Genomic DNA, 16,197 nt, shown 5'->3' with positions numbered 1-16,197 from the left:
CCACCTCTCCAATTGCTCCCATACAACTCTCTACAATATTAATTGAGAAAAATAATAACATATAAGCAAATTTATTATTTATTATTATTATGCTCATCACTTCTTCTTCTTCTTTCGTCATCTTCATCTTCTTCTTCTTCTTCCTCTTCTTCTTCTTCTTCTTGTCTAAACTTTACTATGGACTAATGGTGGGCAGGAGAAGAAGAGGATTGGTGGTGATATAAATGCAAGTTGGCATTAATTTTTTTCTGAGAAGTCCTCATGACTTCTTTTATTGATGCCTCGCACCTCTCTCTCTTTCTCTTCTTTGTCTTCTTATTTTGTCTTCTGCCACTCTCTGCGAAATGCTTTCTGCATCTCCTATCTCCCCCACTACCCCCACAATAAAATAATGAAAACATTAATCACGTCTTCTATATCTACTGTGATTGCTACTAGGATATATATATATATATATATATATCTAGAGAGAGAGAAGAGAGGAACGGAGTTGAATAGCCTGCAAAGAGAATAATAGTAAGGGATTAGAGTAACTTGGTCAACTACCAAAATCTTAGGTTCATAGGGATCGGTTTAAAACATAAAATAATAAATTAAAAAAAAGAACTACTTAGGCTTTCCCATAAATGCCATCAGCTTTAGGTGGCTATTATAGCCTTTTTGATCTACAAAAGACCTTCAGGTTGGCATAACTGCATGATTCTTTCACAGCATCTCCTACCTTTTCATGACAAGTGAGGTGATGCATGCTACTTTTTCCATACTTGACTGATGCTATTCTTAATTTCTATATGAGAGAGAGAGAGAGAGTCACAGTGTATCTGAGAAAGATAGAGAGAGAGAATGAGTGAGCACAGTGTATCTGAGAAGGATAGAGGAAAAGACAACATTTTCCATCATGATGCAAGCAAATCTGTAAGGAAGATCAAGAGGTCCCCTATGCTTATATTGCTAACACTCGATAGTTTTTTTTTATAAGTACTCTTCCAGTTAAGCAGAGGATATTCCAGGTCATCACCTATATATCTACATCTATCACTACTCAATGGTAAGAAGAATATCTCCTCATCTAATGCTACTATATCTATATATATATATATATGCATGTATATTCCATGCATACTATCCTTATATTAATCAGCATCTCAATTATAAGATATTTTTCATAGATTTTTCTACTTCAATCAAAAGATATATAGTATATTAGCCATGTTAGGTGTTCTTAAAAATCTGAGCGTATAGAAACCCTAGGTAAAAGTTCATGCACATGCTACTTCACTGAAACTGTATATGTAATAAACTTAGGCTATGCTTGTATCATATTTATTGTATAAAGCCATGTATGCTCAATAAATAAAAAAAATAAGAAGCAAAGATGGACCTAGTTAGAAAGAAGAACAGATGCTTAAAATGACACACAACAACCACTGATACTGGAACAAAACTAGGGGGTGGGGGGACTACACATTGTCCAACTCTTTCAGCTGGAAGAAAAGCGAGAGAAAGATTGAATTTAAACAACACAAGAAGGATTATATTTCATGTAACTGTAGTAGAACATAAAATCCATGCCTCTATCCGATTATCCACGCCGCAGTTCTTCGCTTTTGATGATTCTCCAAGTCGTAAGGCCTGCAATTCGACAATTAATACACTGTACTTTTAAGAAATTTAGATTCTTCAAGGAGATGGAAGGATAAATGTTCTTTTAGAAAAGATGCAGGCAGACCCATTTCACTATATAGAATTTGTTAATCTTTTTCCTTCTAATAGTTCCATCTACTGCATATCATATTAGCTCTAATAGTTCATTTGGTAGTGTAACTCTTCTCTCTTTTCTTTTTCCCTCTTCATTGTTCGTTTTCAGTGAAATTACAAATATAAGATAAAAGATACTTAAATAGAATGTATGTCTGCCCACCATAAAAAAATATAATTCGTATTCTCGTAGGTCGAAATGAACATATTAAGTTTTCAAAACTTTAGACCTCTTGAAGTCCTTTTTATCACTAAAGACTGAAAGGCCATTTGGTGGCATACATCTCAAGATGCTGCATTTTTATTGTTAAATGAGAAACCATTTCTTTTCTTTCCCTCAAATATTAAGAGCATACGTTTGAGATCCACTTAATTTAAGTGGATATCAAAATGCTGCATAGGACCCTAACTTGGCATCTAGAAGTAATATGCCATGGGTTCCATAAACTAAAAATTGATTTTAATGTTGCACTATATATATAATTTTCCAAAAAAAAATCATGTAACCCAAAGATAAGTAGAAGTGCGAGAGAGAGAGAGAGAGAGAGAGAGAGAGAGAGAGAGAGAGAGATAAATAATATTAAAAAAAAAGAAAGCCAAGCATGAGTTCCCTATAATTTATGGCATCAAAAACTTGTGGTTAAATGAGCACAAATGATTCCATCGTCCACAGCAGAAACTTGCTATGATCTTTAAAAGTTATCATCTGCAGAAGTTCACCAATTCAAGTGTCAGTCCTCCTTAAATGCCCCTTCAGACACCAGCTCTTTTCTTAACTGCATTTAAGATGGAATGCTGGTATATATCCTAGTTTTCTACAGTTTCCAGCAATAAATTTAGTATTCGTATAGTACTTGCTTGACCAAAATAATATTAAAATAACGCAGCAGCATTTTAGATCACAAGCACATTTTTGCAAATTTTAGGATGCTAATACTTATTTTTCTTCAGGAATTCTAATGTATGGAATTATGAAAAGTTGCAACATTTGACGGAGTAAATTTTCTTCAATTTTGTTAGCATTTGATTGATCCGCAACAGATCCAAACTCTAAAGGAAGGAGTAGCTCTTGCTTAATAATCATATGGGTAACATGCAGTAGTGGGAAATGCACATAAAATTAGAGGGAGAGGAGAAGAAGACCTCTATGACGGTCCAACCCCTGGCCGGTCGTCGCCGCCCGCCGCGCTAGGCTTCAAGAACTGCCCGCCGAGATGCCCGATACTTACTGCCGAAGCGTTCATCGCCGCCATCAGCCCTGCGTCGTAGGCCCCATTGACCCCGAGCCTCGCCGTGAGCTCCGACTCATAGTTTCTCATCATCATGTGGTGCGGCTGCGGCGGCGGCGCCGCATCCCTGACGCTCATCGGGAAGAAGTGGTCCCTGCCCCCGAACCCAATCGCCGTCGCGTTCTGATTAGCGGCGTCGAGAAAATTCTGACTCCCCGACGCCGCCACGCCGCCGATGAAGTTGGCGGTGGAGGGGCCGTTAGAGGCGGTTGCGGCGGCTGCTGCGGCGGCGGCGGCGGCGGCTGCTTGGTATTTAGAGAGCTCGGATTTGGCGCAGCTGAGGTCCACCTGGAGCTGGCGGAGCTGGTGCTGGAGGATGGAGATGACGCCGACGCAGCCGTAGACGGGGTCGCGGAGGCGCATGTCGGCCTCGTAGGCGAGGGAGTTGACGGCGTCCTCGCGCTGGTACGGGTGAAGCTCGTTGAGCAATTTGGTCACGTTGCTGGCGCCGAACACGCGGTGCACGTGAACGAACTTCTGCGGGTTGTCCGGCGGGAAGTAGGGGGCGAACACGCAGTCCGGCTGGCACTTCCGGCGGAGGAACTTGCACGCCGCGCACGGCGAGCTAGTGGCTGCCATCGACGAGGACGATGCCGACGCCGACGAGAGCGGGACTGGGGGCGACGACGACGACGACGAAGCCATAACTACCGATTCGCCACCGGAATCACTCCCCCTAGCCAATAAGACACCGTTTGAGAAAAAAAAACAGGAAACAAAATCAAGATTGCAATTAGAATCGTTGAAGGGAAAAAAAAGAAAAAGAAAAAGAAGGAAAGAACACAATTTTAAGAAAGGAAATCGCTGCGGGATTTTATTTACTTTGTTCACATATTTGTCATATATTCGCGTCGATTCGGTTTCACCCGAAACAAAAGTAACAAAGCAAAGAACGCACGATCCAACAAACTTTTAAATTCCGAGTAAATCGAAAAGCAATATAAAACTATATATATATATATATATATATTATATATATATAATTATTCTATCACTACTACTTTTCTTGGATCAATTGCTATCCGTAGTTATATTTTAAGTCAATCGAAGGAGAAGAAAGAGGAAGAGGGGCAGGCGGTTATCGGATCCGAAGACGACGGCAACGGCATACCTTTTTCCGCGAGCTTTTCTCCTCCCTTTTTGCCGAGTCCCCTCCGCTCTTCTCGACGGCCTCCTTTCAATTTCCTCTCTCTCTCTCTCTCTCTCTCTCTCTCTCTCTCTCTCTCTCTCTCTCTCTAAACTCTACTCGACCTGATAGCAGTGTGAGTTTGGAGAGAGAGAAATATAAACGGAGAGGAAGCACCTAAAGATGGTGAGGGCAGATGAGCCGGCGATAAAAACTGGAGAGGAGAGAGAGAGAGAACAAATGTTTTTATAAGGGGCAAAGAGAGAGGGTTGGTGATATATATATATATATATATATATATATATATATAATGGTTAATTTTTACAATTTTTGTGAACTACAATATTATCTTGTCACATATAAAATTTTATTTATCAATAATATTTTCGAGGGATATTTTTTGCGAAGCCTAGCATTAGTATTTATATATTATATTAGGATAGTAGTTATGAAGTTAAGGAAAGAACATGAACGGATGGGATTTGGGACCTCCCAAAGACAAGGAATTATAGATGGATGAAAGTTACAGGAGCATGTCTTGATTTGACCCTTTTTATCTCAAATATATATATATGTATCCTTGATGGCATGAAAGGATGTTGTAAAAGTTAATGAAGCAACAACAAGAGCCTAAATTCATGTATGCCATTAAATGCATGTAGAGGAATATATCTGATTGATTCTCCTCAGTCTCTTTTTTTTCCCTTTGTCTTCTCCAACTAGGTCCCTCAACATTCAATGGCATTGATAGGCACAACTCACACCTCCACAGACAAATGGATAGATGGTAGCAATAAATATAATGGAGAAGAAACACATTGTTCACTGAATTGATGAATCTAATAAGAGCAAGTGAGAGAGGGGGTGGAAGTTGGTTGTAGGATCTTGTTGGTTACTGTCACTTGGAGTGTGGGACCTCTATTTGCCATAAGCTGACGAGGCCAAGACTGTACATGACACAAGTTCGCAATAAATCTTCTTTTACTTGAGCTTTTAAGGCATGTTTTTATTCAGTATTTACTTTGCAACCGAGTCGGTTTACCTGGGTCTATTAGACATTGTTTTGTACTCGGAGATGTTGATTCTGTCGGATGACGAATGTTCTGGATTATTATGTCTCTGTCTCAATCTTGTGAAGTAATAGATTTACGAACTAGCTATATAGTTTTGTCGATCATGACTGATTTCATGACATTCTTTCAAGTCCTAGTATCTGAATTACAATTACTATAGCATTAAAACATTTAAGTGGCAATCCAACATGTCCACATGTGCATGTCTATTGAGCGACAACGGATTTAAACATTTTTGCATGCAAAGATAACTCGATAGCATTTTGAGACTCATTTTCATAATTAAAACTTTTTAAATAATATATGGATTAATTTGTTTTATTATCGAAAGTAGGACATATGGATTGGTAGAATGAGGGCCGCATATTGGGGCAGGAGGGTTGGCTAGTAGGGGTGCACTCGGCCGAGATCTGTTCAAGCTTGAATTTAACTAGTTTAGAGTCTAACCTAAAATATCAAGTTTGAATTGGTTAGCTTTAATTTGAGCATAATTAGTGCCTATTTCGAACTCAAGTCTATTTTGAGCCACCTGATAAGTATATTCAAGCATATTTTAAATCAAGCTTTAAGATTGAATTAATCTTGAATCAAGCTTGAATTAAATCTTAAGTTATTTAATTTAAATATAACTAAATCAAGTGGAATTGTCTGATTAGCTAGCCAGTATTGTAACACCCCTAAAAAGAATCTCTTAGTGCACGTGCACTCCTCCCTCACTTGCAACGCACATGCTAAGCTTGTGCACCACCTCCCCTCTTCTATCCTCCACCTCTCACAGGCAGTTATGAGAAGGGTGAAAATCTCGTCGCACATGAGTGCAGTTCAAACTCCACTCCCTCCACATCACCTCCTATATAAAACCCTAGCCCTCCCACATTAAACGATTTTCAATTCCAGCCACCTTCTCCCCGTCGCCTCTTTCTCTCCCTTTTCCTTGTTTTGTGCCATTGAAGAGCCTGACGAAAGCCACGGACCACCGGAGCACCACCGGGCCAATCCAACTATAGACCCTTTACCATGTGAGGAGGAGCCCAATTGTTGAGGAGAGTTAGATAGATTCCAAATACATTTTAGGCGAGTTAGATCTTATTAGTCTCGAGTAATATAACTATTGTGATGATAATCATATTATGTCATTATTACTTATTTTTACATGCATGAGTAGTTGCTATTTAATTATTAATTATGTACTACTTATCTCTTTATTCATGATAGACTTCATACTTAGTTATAACATGTGTTATCTTAATAATCATGATATAAATAAAGTAACATAAGACATGACACCACATGCACGTATCATTATTAGTCTAATCCTGACTAAGCATTGCCCCTCACTCACTTTGCCGGAGGTTAAGAGTAGAATGTATTGTATAGTAGTATTATATTAGCAGTCTACACCTTAGGTTGTTAGCTTGTGGGGCATTCAGTTTATTATACTACCTTATTTGAAGACAAGACTAGAGTAGAATGATAGTGGAAAGATGTTAGAGAGGTAATATTATAGCTCTAGTTGTATCCAATGACACAAGGTAAAGGCGTTCATTGAGCTGTGGGCTCTTTTTCTCTGTATATAATAATTTTGTTGTGTGCGATGATTCGGTTACAAGTAATAATTTTATTGTTTGCGACGATTTACTAGATTAGTGATAATGATGATGATGAGATATGGGCCTACGATTGTGGTTCTTAGTTTGATGGCCATAGATAAACGAATCATATGCAGTGTTGCTAGGCATGTACAAACGATATTACCGCTAGATGACTATTCCTCCTCGTTATTATGTTTGCTATGTGGATTAATAACACCGTTGATATATTTGCTATGTGGATTATGATACATTGTGAGTTATCTTAATGATATGAGAAGTTGTTTCAAGTTATGATGTTATTATGCACTTCTGTGTCTTATGATTAAATGAAAGTTTATTATAAATTACATTGTTCATAGATTATTATTAGATTATACTTATTGGGCTGTGTGCTCAACGCCTTTTTTGGTAGAAATATTTGAGAGTTAGATATGGAGGATGTGAATTTCAAGGAGTAGCAGATTTATTTATCTTATTAGAGTCTCTTATTTTATTTCTTCGTAGTTAGACTTTAGCCCTTACGTGGGTTTTTATATTTTAAATTTATATATGGACATGTATTTCTGGAGGTTTATTGAGGCCTATAATACTTGTAATTCTGAATTATTTTGCTTGAATTATTATGATATTCTAGACCTATCTTAAATACTTTGTAAGAGTCACATGTATTATTTCACATAAAAAACAAATAATTTTTGGGGATGAGTGTTTCAGCTACTTTGGCAAAATATGGAGGGTGATGCGATCCGGGTCGGATCGGATCACATCATAGGGATATTGGGCTCCATAGATCAAGTCAAATTATCTTATGTATTTTACTTACGTAGTTTAGTTAGAGTCTAAGTAGATCATAGTTTATTTAAATAACTAAGTTCGTTAACTTCGAGTCAAGCCAACCATCAGCATTTGATAATGAATTCCAATTAAACTTAATATTAATATTGGTTATAAAATTAATCATGATATGACAAGCTTGACTTAAGCATAATTCCATGCTCATTTTACAACATTATTATTCAAGTTGATTTAAGTCAACATTGTGTTCGTCAATGTTGATTCGTATTAATCTTCAATTTTCTACCGAGTTTGCCGGTACTTATAGTGCGCACACACATCTCTTCAAGCTTTTTCTATAATTGACTTAGAGAGTGTGAGAATAATATCTCATATGGTTGATTTAATTAAGTTCCTATTTAACTCTGATAGATAGAGAAAGTAGGACATTGTTTATCCCTTATGAATTTAATGAAACATGGAAATTAGCTAATATTGAATGTACTAGAAAAAGAAAAAAAAAACTTATTGTTGCTTAAATATGCATGCTTTAAAATAGCTAACGTACAAGTATCAAAATGACCACACTAAACACTATTACTTTCTTCTTTTCTTGCCATAGTTAAGAGCAAGGAACATAAAGTATGAGAAATAAATTAATACAAAGGTATATATATTTTGCTCTCATGATCATGAGCTTGGATAAGGTTTACTCCAAATTAAGCGATCAAACCTATTTATTATGCTTTAGTTTAAAACTCTCACCCTTAGAACATGAATACGCGATATGATGAGAAGAGGGTACTGTTTGGATTGGACCACAATATCACCTATACCATATCTATGACCACTCGGTCAAAAATTATTCAACATCTTAAATTTGTCATAGTTGATTATCTGTTGAAATAATTAGCAAATGGATTGTAATTCTTTAGTGAAATTATCTTTCCATTCGTTCCATTTATTTTCAAATTCCAAAGTGCCTATTGATAAATAAAAAAAAAGATAATTGTATATCGAGACCATTCTCTTTTGTAAAATATGATTTGAATTGCTCAAAGTTGTTAACATTACTGTGGAGTTTGTCTTATAACATTATAGTTTGGTTTTTGAGGTAGTTTATTGGACTATCCTTTTAAACAACTATTGGCCTATTTATTTCTTACCTCTTATAACTTCACTAATGTGATCATAAAGATCATAAGAGACTTAGGCGCCAATCATAAGGGATCCAATTTATTATATATTTTTTATTCGACCTATCTAGCTACTACTAAATCTAGCTTCCACTTCCATATATGCTTCTAGGTATTGGAACAATTAAAGTGGTCCATGGTCATTTAAGTTAGATGATCATCAATCTCTATGTCTCAGTGTAGAAGAGGACCAGTCCTTAGTATATTTCTTGGTCCATAGTATCATCATGACTAAATTGTATCATCGAGAAAATGTTAACCGAAAACTTGTAATGAGAGAAGAACGGCAAGCATAGGTTGTCTTCCATGTTAATTAGTACCATTGGACCATCGAATAATTGCCTTTTCGAAGACACACGTGCATATAGACTTTCCATGATTATGACCTTAAATTAAATCCAATGACTTAATTCGTAGGCTAACCGCAAAAAGCCTAGGGCCTTCCTAATTAAATCTACTGTTCATGAACTGAGCTGCATGGTTTCCTGCTATAGATTTGCAGGGATCATCAAAGTGGCTGTATTTAATGATGTGTAACTATATATGTATCATGTATACTGGCGTAATGGATCGGAGATCTTTGTTATGATTCCATAAAATTTACTATTACGTACATAGTCTTCAAGTATTTCATGTCCAAATTAAGGTCATGCAACTATGTAGATAGCTAGCCATTATTCATGCAGTTTAGATTGTATACTTTCCTACGTTTCAATGGTGATGGTTTGGGAATATATAAGCTTGAACTAGCTTAATTAATTAATTAATTGATTTAAGAGTAAGTTGGATCAACTAATAAATAGATACAGCTAACTCTAGTACTTTTTCGTCGTCTCCTCTTTTCTGAGGCTTGAATAACGTTAAAATTAAACAAACAATCGAGTATTTTAAGATCTCAGTAAATTCTTTATTGGTTTAGTGTTACACTATTACATGAGAGAGAGAGAGAGAGAGAGTAAATTATTTAGTCTAGGCCAGCTTGCTCGTACTCTATTTGTTTGCAACCATATATAAGAGTACTATGTATATATTGTTAGATGTTTTATGTTACTGCTCACCTGGGAGTCTAGATATTTTGGTAGTTCAACAGGTGAACTTAATTTATGAATAAGCCAATACTTCTGGGTTGATTGGAGCACCGTATAAATATATCGATCAAACGTATTTAATAACTATAATTCTTTGGTCTTAGAGTTACTTACATGAGTTTGTATGATATAAATATATGAAAACAATAGTAGTAGTGAGTGAGCTGCAAGAGTGTTAAACATAAAAGAAGTAGGATCCTAATTAAAGCCAACCAATACCTTCGCCTTTTTTAATTCTAATATATACATCAATACATTACATACACACATACATGCAGAGATAGATAGATCGAGGAGAGGAGAGACAGAGAGAGAGAGAGAGTGGTCGCGTAGTTGGCGCGAGAGAGCAGAGGCGTACGTACGGTGCGGGGACACAGAAAATAAAGAAGGTGTCCCTTCGAGGTGACGGATCCTTAAGCTGACCGTGATGTTGGCGACCCCACCACAGGATCATGGATGAATGGATGGGATGGATTGATCGATGGAGAATGGATCGAGTGTTGACCTCCAATAGTAATACTAACATATATCTCCTTGGCATTCGGGAGGCGAGAGAGAGAGAGAGAGAGAGGAGAGAAGGAGGGTTACGTCAACGTCAACAATACTTGAGCGTCTCCTTGGCCTTCGGGAGGCGAGTTCTTTCTGATCATTCTTGGGATTTGATAGCTTTACTCCCAACCCTTTTTAGATGCACTCCCCTACCTACCTACGTACGTACGTACCCTCAATATACATATATTTATCCATACAGTTTTGGAGTATATCTAGCTATTTAACTGTGACACTATTAACCTTCTTCTTCACTCAAATAATATGTAAAGAAAAGAAAAGAATAATCAACATCATATGAGAATTACATGGTCAAAAAAGACACGTAGTAGTGAGAAGAAACAAAAATAAATAAATAAATAAAAAGGTGAGAAAGAAGTGAAGAGCAAGTTTATATATCAAACGAGAGAGGTTTACCTAATACTATATAGCAAGTATGTGGGGACCCAGTTGGCGTACGGGGCAAGAGGGGGGAGGGGGACAAAACGGAGGGAAAGTTAATGATGGTGGCCTGAGGACGTTCAAGTTTTTAATGTCATTTCTATCTCTCTCTCTCTCTCTCTCTCTCTCTCTCTCTCTCTCTCTCTCTCTCTCTCTATATATATATAATATATATATTATATACATGAGAAGTCACATCATTCTCTTGGTTGCATGTGGGCATGCATGAGATTGTCTCAGAAATAGCATATGTTAAACATTTGCATGTTTCTTTGTCAGCTCGCCAATCCTAATTATTATTCCATATTTCTTTCCGCCAACTTAACCCCATCCTCATCGTGTAAGAGAGATAGATATAGGGATATGTGCAAAATCCATTTCATTTTTCCCAATTTATATCTCGCAAAACTTAGTGGCATAGTAACATAGCAAGGCTGGCTAACTAAACTTCTAGCTAGTTCTTTTCTTTTATTTTCTTTTCTAAAAGTTTCGATAATCCTTGGACTTATTAAAACTGAGAAGTGGTGAAACTTTCAGTACTAGTTATATTATTAGTGTAGGTAATTAGTAAATAATGTATATCTAGATAACAAGATCCATGACATCGTAATATTAGAACATATAAAATACAATGACTAGATAACAGGGTTTAACATCATGATCTACGTAAAAGTATTCTATAACCATCTTTTTTTTTTTCATCTCTAAATTCAAAAGAAAAAAAATAAAACATTTCCAATATCCAATCATTACAAAAAGACAAGAAGGTAAATTTGGAGAAAATGTTTCATTACTTGTATTTGGCATAAATATCATTGACATATATATAACTTGATGGCAGGCCAAGCTTAGCACTTGGAAATGGCCCAGATGAAGAATAGATAATGGATCAAAGTCCAAGAATTTATTAAAGTCCACTAGCCTTATTTTAGCTCATCATATTATTTCCTAGTGTGACATGTACAAATGCAGACACTTCTTGAACAAAAGAAAAATGGTAGTCTATTAGAAACACACTAATCATTAGTTCTCTTAACTGAAATTTACCATATAAATGAGTTAAATTAACTATAATAGATCAACCTTAATACCTCTAAATAAGTTTTTAAGATTAAAGTATAGTTAAAACTAGGGGAATTATTATTGGTTGAATTACTAAAAATTTAGTATTTAATATTATTGCACTAGAGTAATTTTAGTTTTGTATTATAGAAAATAGAAGAACAATACATAACACAAAAAGATAAATTAAAGAGTTCAGAATTCCAGATGGCATCCTTTGTACATAATTATTCATATCTCTTTCATCTAAGTTATAACTCAGAACTTTATCTTACAATTACCATATAGCATAGTTCATCGACTTCCTTAATGAGAATCTAACACCTAATTCTATAAAATATATCATCTAGAGAAAATAGAGAAGTCTAAGTAAAAGAATGTAGATTACTATTGTTCCAGTTATACATAGACTCATAATAAGTTAGTTATACATTTTTAGAGGTTTGTAAAATCCTCTAATTTTTTGTAACCTTCTATTAATTCAGCCTTTTAAAATTATAGTCGCTAGACCCATTTAATTACAACTATTAAAATTCTATAACTGATTTAAATTCCCTCATTTATTAATTTTAAATTTTAATATGAACTATCTTTAAGCTCAAATAAGGAATATTGTTAGGTAGTCCAGTTTTTTTATCTTAAAAATAATAGAATATTCTTTATTCAACAAGTTAACTCGGGCTATTTGAGAAAAAATTGTTTTTAGATTTTAGTAATAGCAAGATTGGGCTTTTAAAACTGAATGCATTTATCTTTTAATGAAGGTAGGGTGAAAAAGAAATTATCTCTAAGCAAATGTAGGGTTAAATAACAAAAATAAGGTGTTTTTAATAAATTTCTAAGAGAATAAAGTCTTTAAAAAAAGGGGCTCGAATATAAATACGAGAAGTAGAGTTTGGAAACATAAATTTGTGTTTGGATTGTGAGATAGCTAAGGAATTTTGGAATCTATCTATGACTGTTCTAGGGATTGGCTATCTGAGGACTGGTTTAAAGAACATGATATTTTGGGGAACAATAATAATGTTTTTACTTCTGCTATTATTGTAAATTTCTGATTTTACTTGGGAAGACTCGGGGATGCCTGACTTAATCTCTATTTTGTGTTCTGATGCCGCTGGCACCTTACACGTGCGGGACACCAATATGTAATATTTTTGGAGGCGTCGCCCTCTGTTCAATGCATTCTTAATTAATAAAAAAAATTGAAAGATTCATAATACTTATATATTCAAGGATGATAAGACATGTGTCCACCAATTTTGGAGAAATATGCTAATGATGACGGTTGAGTATTTTTAAAATCCTGTTAAATTGAAATACATCAAAGATAATAGTATCACAAATATTAAATAGAAATTTTAATAAATTACACCATATATTTTACTTATTTTGTGATTTGCACTTTATATTTGAGAATTTTATAAGGCAACCCATTGTTTCTATAATATTTATTTAACACCCTATCATTACTTTAGCTAACTGACATTAATCATGTTATATGGTTCAAATGACTTTAGTTTCAAATATTACTAAAATATCCTTAAAAGATCCAAACTTAACTCATATCCCCCACAAAATTCTATTATAATGAAACCTTACCCTACAAAATTAAAATATCAAACTCCACAGTAATCTCACTCCCCCAAAATCCCCTACAATGTACGAGCCTTAAAAGCTTTCCCCGACTTCGCACATTTTTCTCCATCTCTTTAGCTCGAACCCCATTTTTTCTATCTTTTCCCAAAAATTTTTTATCTCCATCCCTATCCTTGAGATCGCAAGCAACAAAATCAATGTTCCATCTCCCTCCCCATATTCTCTACACAAACCAAGATTCCCTTTGTTGAGGAACATAGTCGCACGCAAACAATCAAGGTTTGTTATCCATGCTTTGAGAAAAGGCAATAAGTTATGGATGTTCAAGTTATGAATAAAATTAGAGATGAGTACAATGATTATTTAGGAATGTTATAAATTATATATTAGATTATAACATAATATTCCCTTTCTAGTATCGTTCTGTTTTATTTTGGTTAACTTAAGTTAACTCAGGATATTAAATGAATATTATAGAAAACAAGAAAGGGTCACGTTATAAAATTCCCAAAGATGATATGTGAATCACAAAATAGACAAAATATAGGGTGCGATTTATAGAAATCCCTATTAACATCCCCCTAACTTTGGAATAATTAAGATAAATGTTGATGGTGCTTTTGACCCAAAAATTAAATAGGGTAGTGGGTGATGGATCTTTCGAGATTCTAATGTATGTGTTTTATTGGCAGGAAGAGGTCCGAGCATTGGTGTCAAAGTCATTTACTCTGAAGCTTGGGTGGAAGCCATGTTACAAGCTAAGAAGTATGATTCCTAAGAGTGATATTGGAAACCGACTCTCATCTTTTATCTAGCTTCTTAACCAACAATCAAACCCATGGAGATTGAAAGGGATTTTGGATGATTACAGATATTGATTTTGATTTTCACTGATTTGAATATAAAGCATACTTATATGGAGGCAAACAATGTTGTTCACTGGTTGGCAAACTACAGTAAATATAAAAAAAAAAATTGTTGGGGATGGCTCATAGATGTTTGAGTTCCAATCCATTTTAGTTAGACGTGTGTTTGGGATGTGTCATTCTTGAGGTTGTTTATGATGTTTTTTGAGGAGTTTTTGACCAAATTAGCCATGTTCAAAAACTTTTTATCGGAATGGACTACCCTCAAACTTATTTACCAAACATGGTCTAATTCACTATTGTTAGGGTTGTTAAGCTTAACGAGCGGCTTGAGCTTGGCTCGGTTAGAGCTGAGCCGAGCCCGAGCCGCTAAAACTAGCTCGAAATTAATATTGAGTTGAGCCTGAGCTGGAGCCAGCTCGCTTAGGATCAGCTCGATAGGCTCGGTATAAAAGGGTTCTTACAAAATCCTATTCCCAAAATGTCAAAATCCCACATCTGTCCCTAGCCCGCCTCCTCCTCCTTCAACACCAGATTAGCGTTCCTAAGGGCGATGATGCCATAGTGCCGGCCACCTCCTCCTCTTCAAGTTGTCGGCCGCCTCCTCCTCTTCAAGTTGTCGGCCGCCTCCTCCTCTTCAAGTTGTCGGCCGCCTCCTCCTCTTCAAGTTGTCGGCCGCCTCTTCCTCATTTGCCAAGCTCGAGGGAGATTTCAACGACGAAGGTAGCGCCGATCGGGTCAAGGTAGCGGCAATGAAGATGCAAGAGCTCCTTGATTTGCCCGCCAAAATGGATTCGTTCCAGAACTGGCTCGCTGCCGAGATGACAATGGTGATAGAGGAGGAGGAGGGGATGAGGGCGACTGAATTGGCATTCCGAAGGGTGGTGATGCCACAGTGCCGATCGCCTCCTCTTTTTTCTCAAGTTGTTGGCCGCCTCATTCTCCTTCGCCAAGCTCGAGGGAGATTCCGACAATAAAGACAATGCTTATCGGGCCACAGCAGGCGGCGACAAGGATGCGAGAGCTTCTCAATCCGCCCATCAAGATGGCCCCGTTCTGAAACTAGCTTGCTGCCGAGGTGATAATGGTGATATAGGAGGAGGAGGGGATAAGGGTGACCAGATCCGCATTTTGGAGGGCAGTGATGTTGCGGTGCCAGCCGCCGCCTCCTCCTCCTCCTCAAGCTATTGGCTACCTCGTCCTCCTCAAGCTGTCGTAGTGCTTAGCTTGGGCTCGATCTGACTCGGTCTAGCTTAAGTTGGCTCGACTTGAATGAGGCTTAATAATAGGCTCATTTCAGGCTCGAGCTTGGCTCAAGCTTATTTTGTTCCGTCTCGGGGTCGGCTTGAGTTGAGATGAGCCAAGCGTGAGCCCAATTTTAAGACAAGAAATTTATTTTTAGCCGAGCCTAAGTGTGAGCCGGCTCGCTTAGGCTCGGCTCGTTTACACCCCTAATTGTAGTGCTAAAAAATACTTGAACTGATCAACGTTTTTTTTTCCCTAGGCAAAAACATGATTAGTTCAGCGTTTTATGTATGTAAATTTCTTTAACTTAGTCTTTCAGCAGTTTAGAGAAAAGTTTTAGGGTAGTCCATTTCGGTAAAAAAAATTTCTACATAAAATGAGTCTATTTTGGTCAAAAACCCATTTTTTAGCCTCTTGCTTTCTTTTAATAAATTTTAATTATAAAAAAAACACAAATTTGTAAAAAGTTAGGGTTTGAAGTAAAAATGTCCCAAAAATAAATAAATATCCAAAACCCTTTTAAACCCTCCTCCGCCCCT

At 36.4% G+C, this 16,197-nt stretch overlaps 1 protein-coding gene across 1 annotated transcript; it reads right to left on the bottom strand.

Moving 5' to 3' along the window:
- Positions 1-1,385: 1,385 nt before the first annotated feature.
- On the bottom strand, positions 1,386-4,430 carry LOC140791798 (protein ASYMMETRIC LEAVES 2). Its single transcript, XM_073142457.1, has 3 exons — positions 4,159-4,430; positions 2,902-3,723; positions 1,386-1,632 (listed from the first exon to the last, which is right to left on the bottom strand). Exon 2 carries the CDS (start codon positions 3,690-3,692, stop codon positions 2,904-2,906), a length of 789 nt encoding a protein of 262 aa, XP_072998558.1. The 5' UTR covers positions 3,693-3,723; positions 4,159-4,430; the 3' UTR covers positions 1,386-1,632; positions 2,902-2,903.
- Positions 4,431-16,197: the final 11,767 nt, after the last annotated feature.

This window comes from Typha latifolia, chromosome 7 (genome assembly GCF_019914945.1).
Source record: "Typha latifolia isolate L0001 chromosome 7, TyphaL0001v2, whole genome shotgun sequence".
NCBI classification, from domain to species: Eukaryota; Viridiplantae; Streptophyta; class Magnoliopsida; order Poales; family Typhaceae; genus Typha; species Typha latifolia.
Note: the sequence above shows the minus strand (reverse complement) of the source record. Positions and strands in the feature narration are given on the sequence as shown.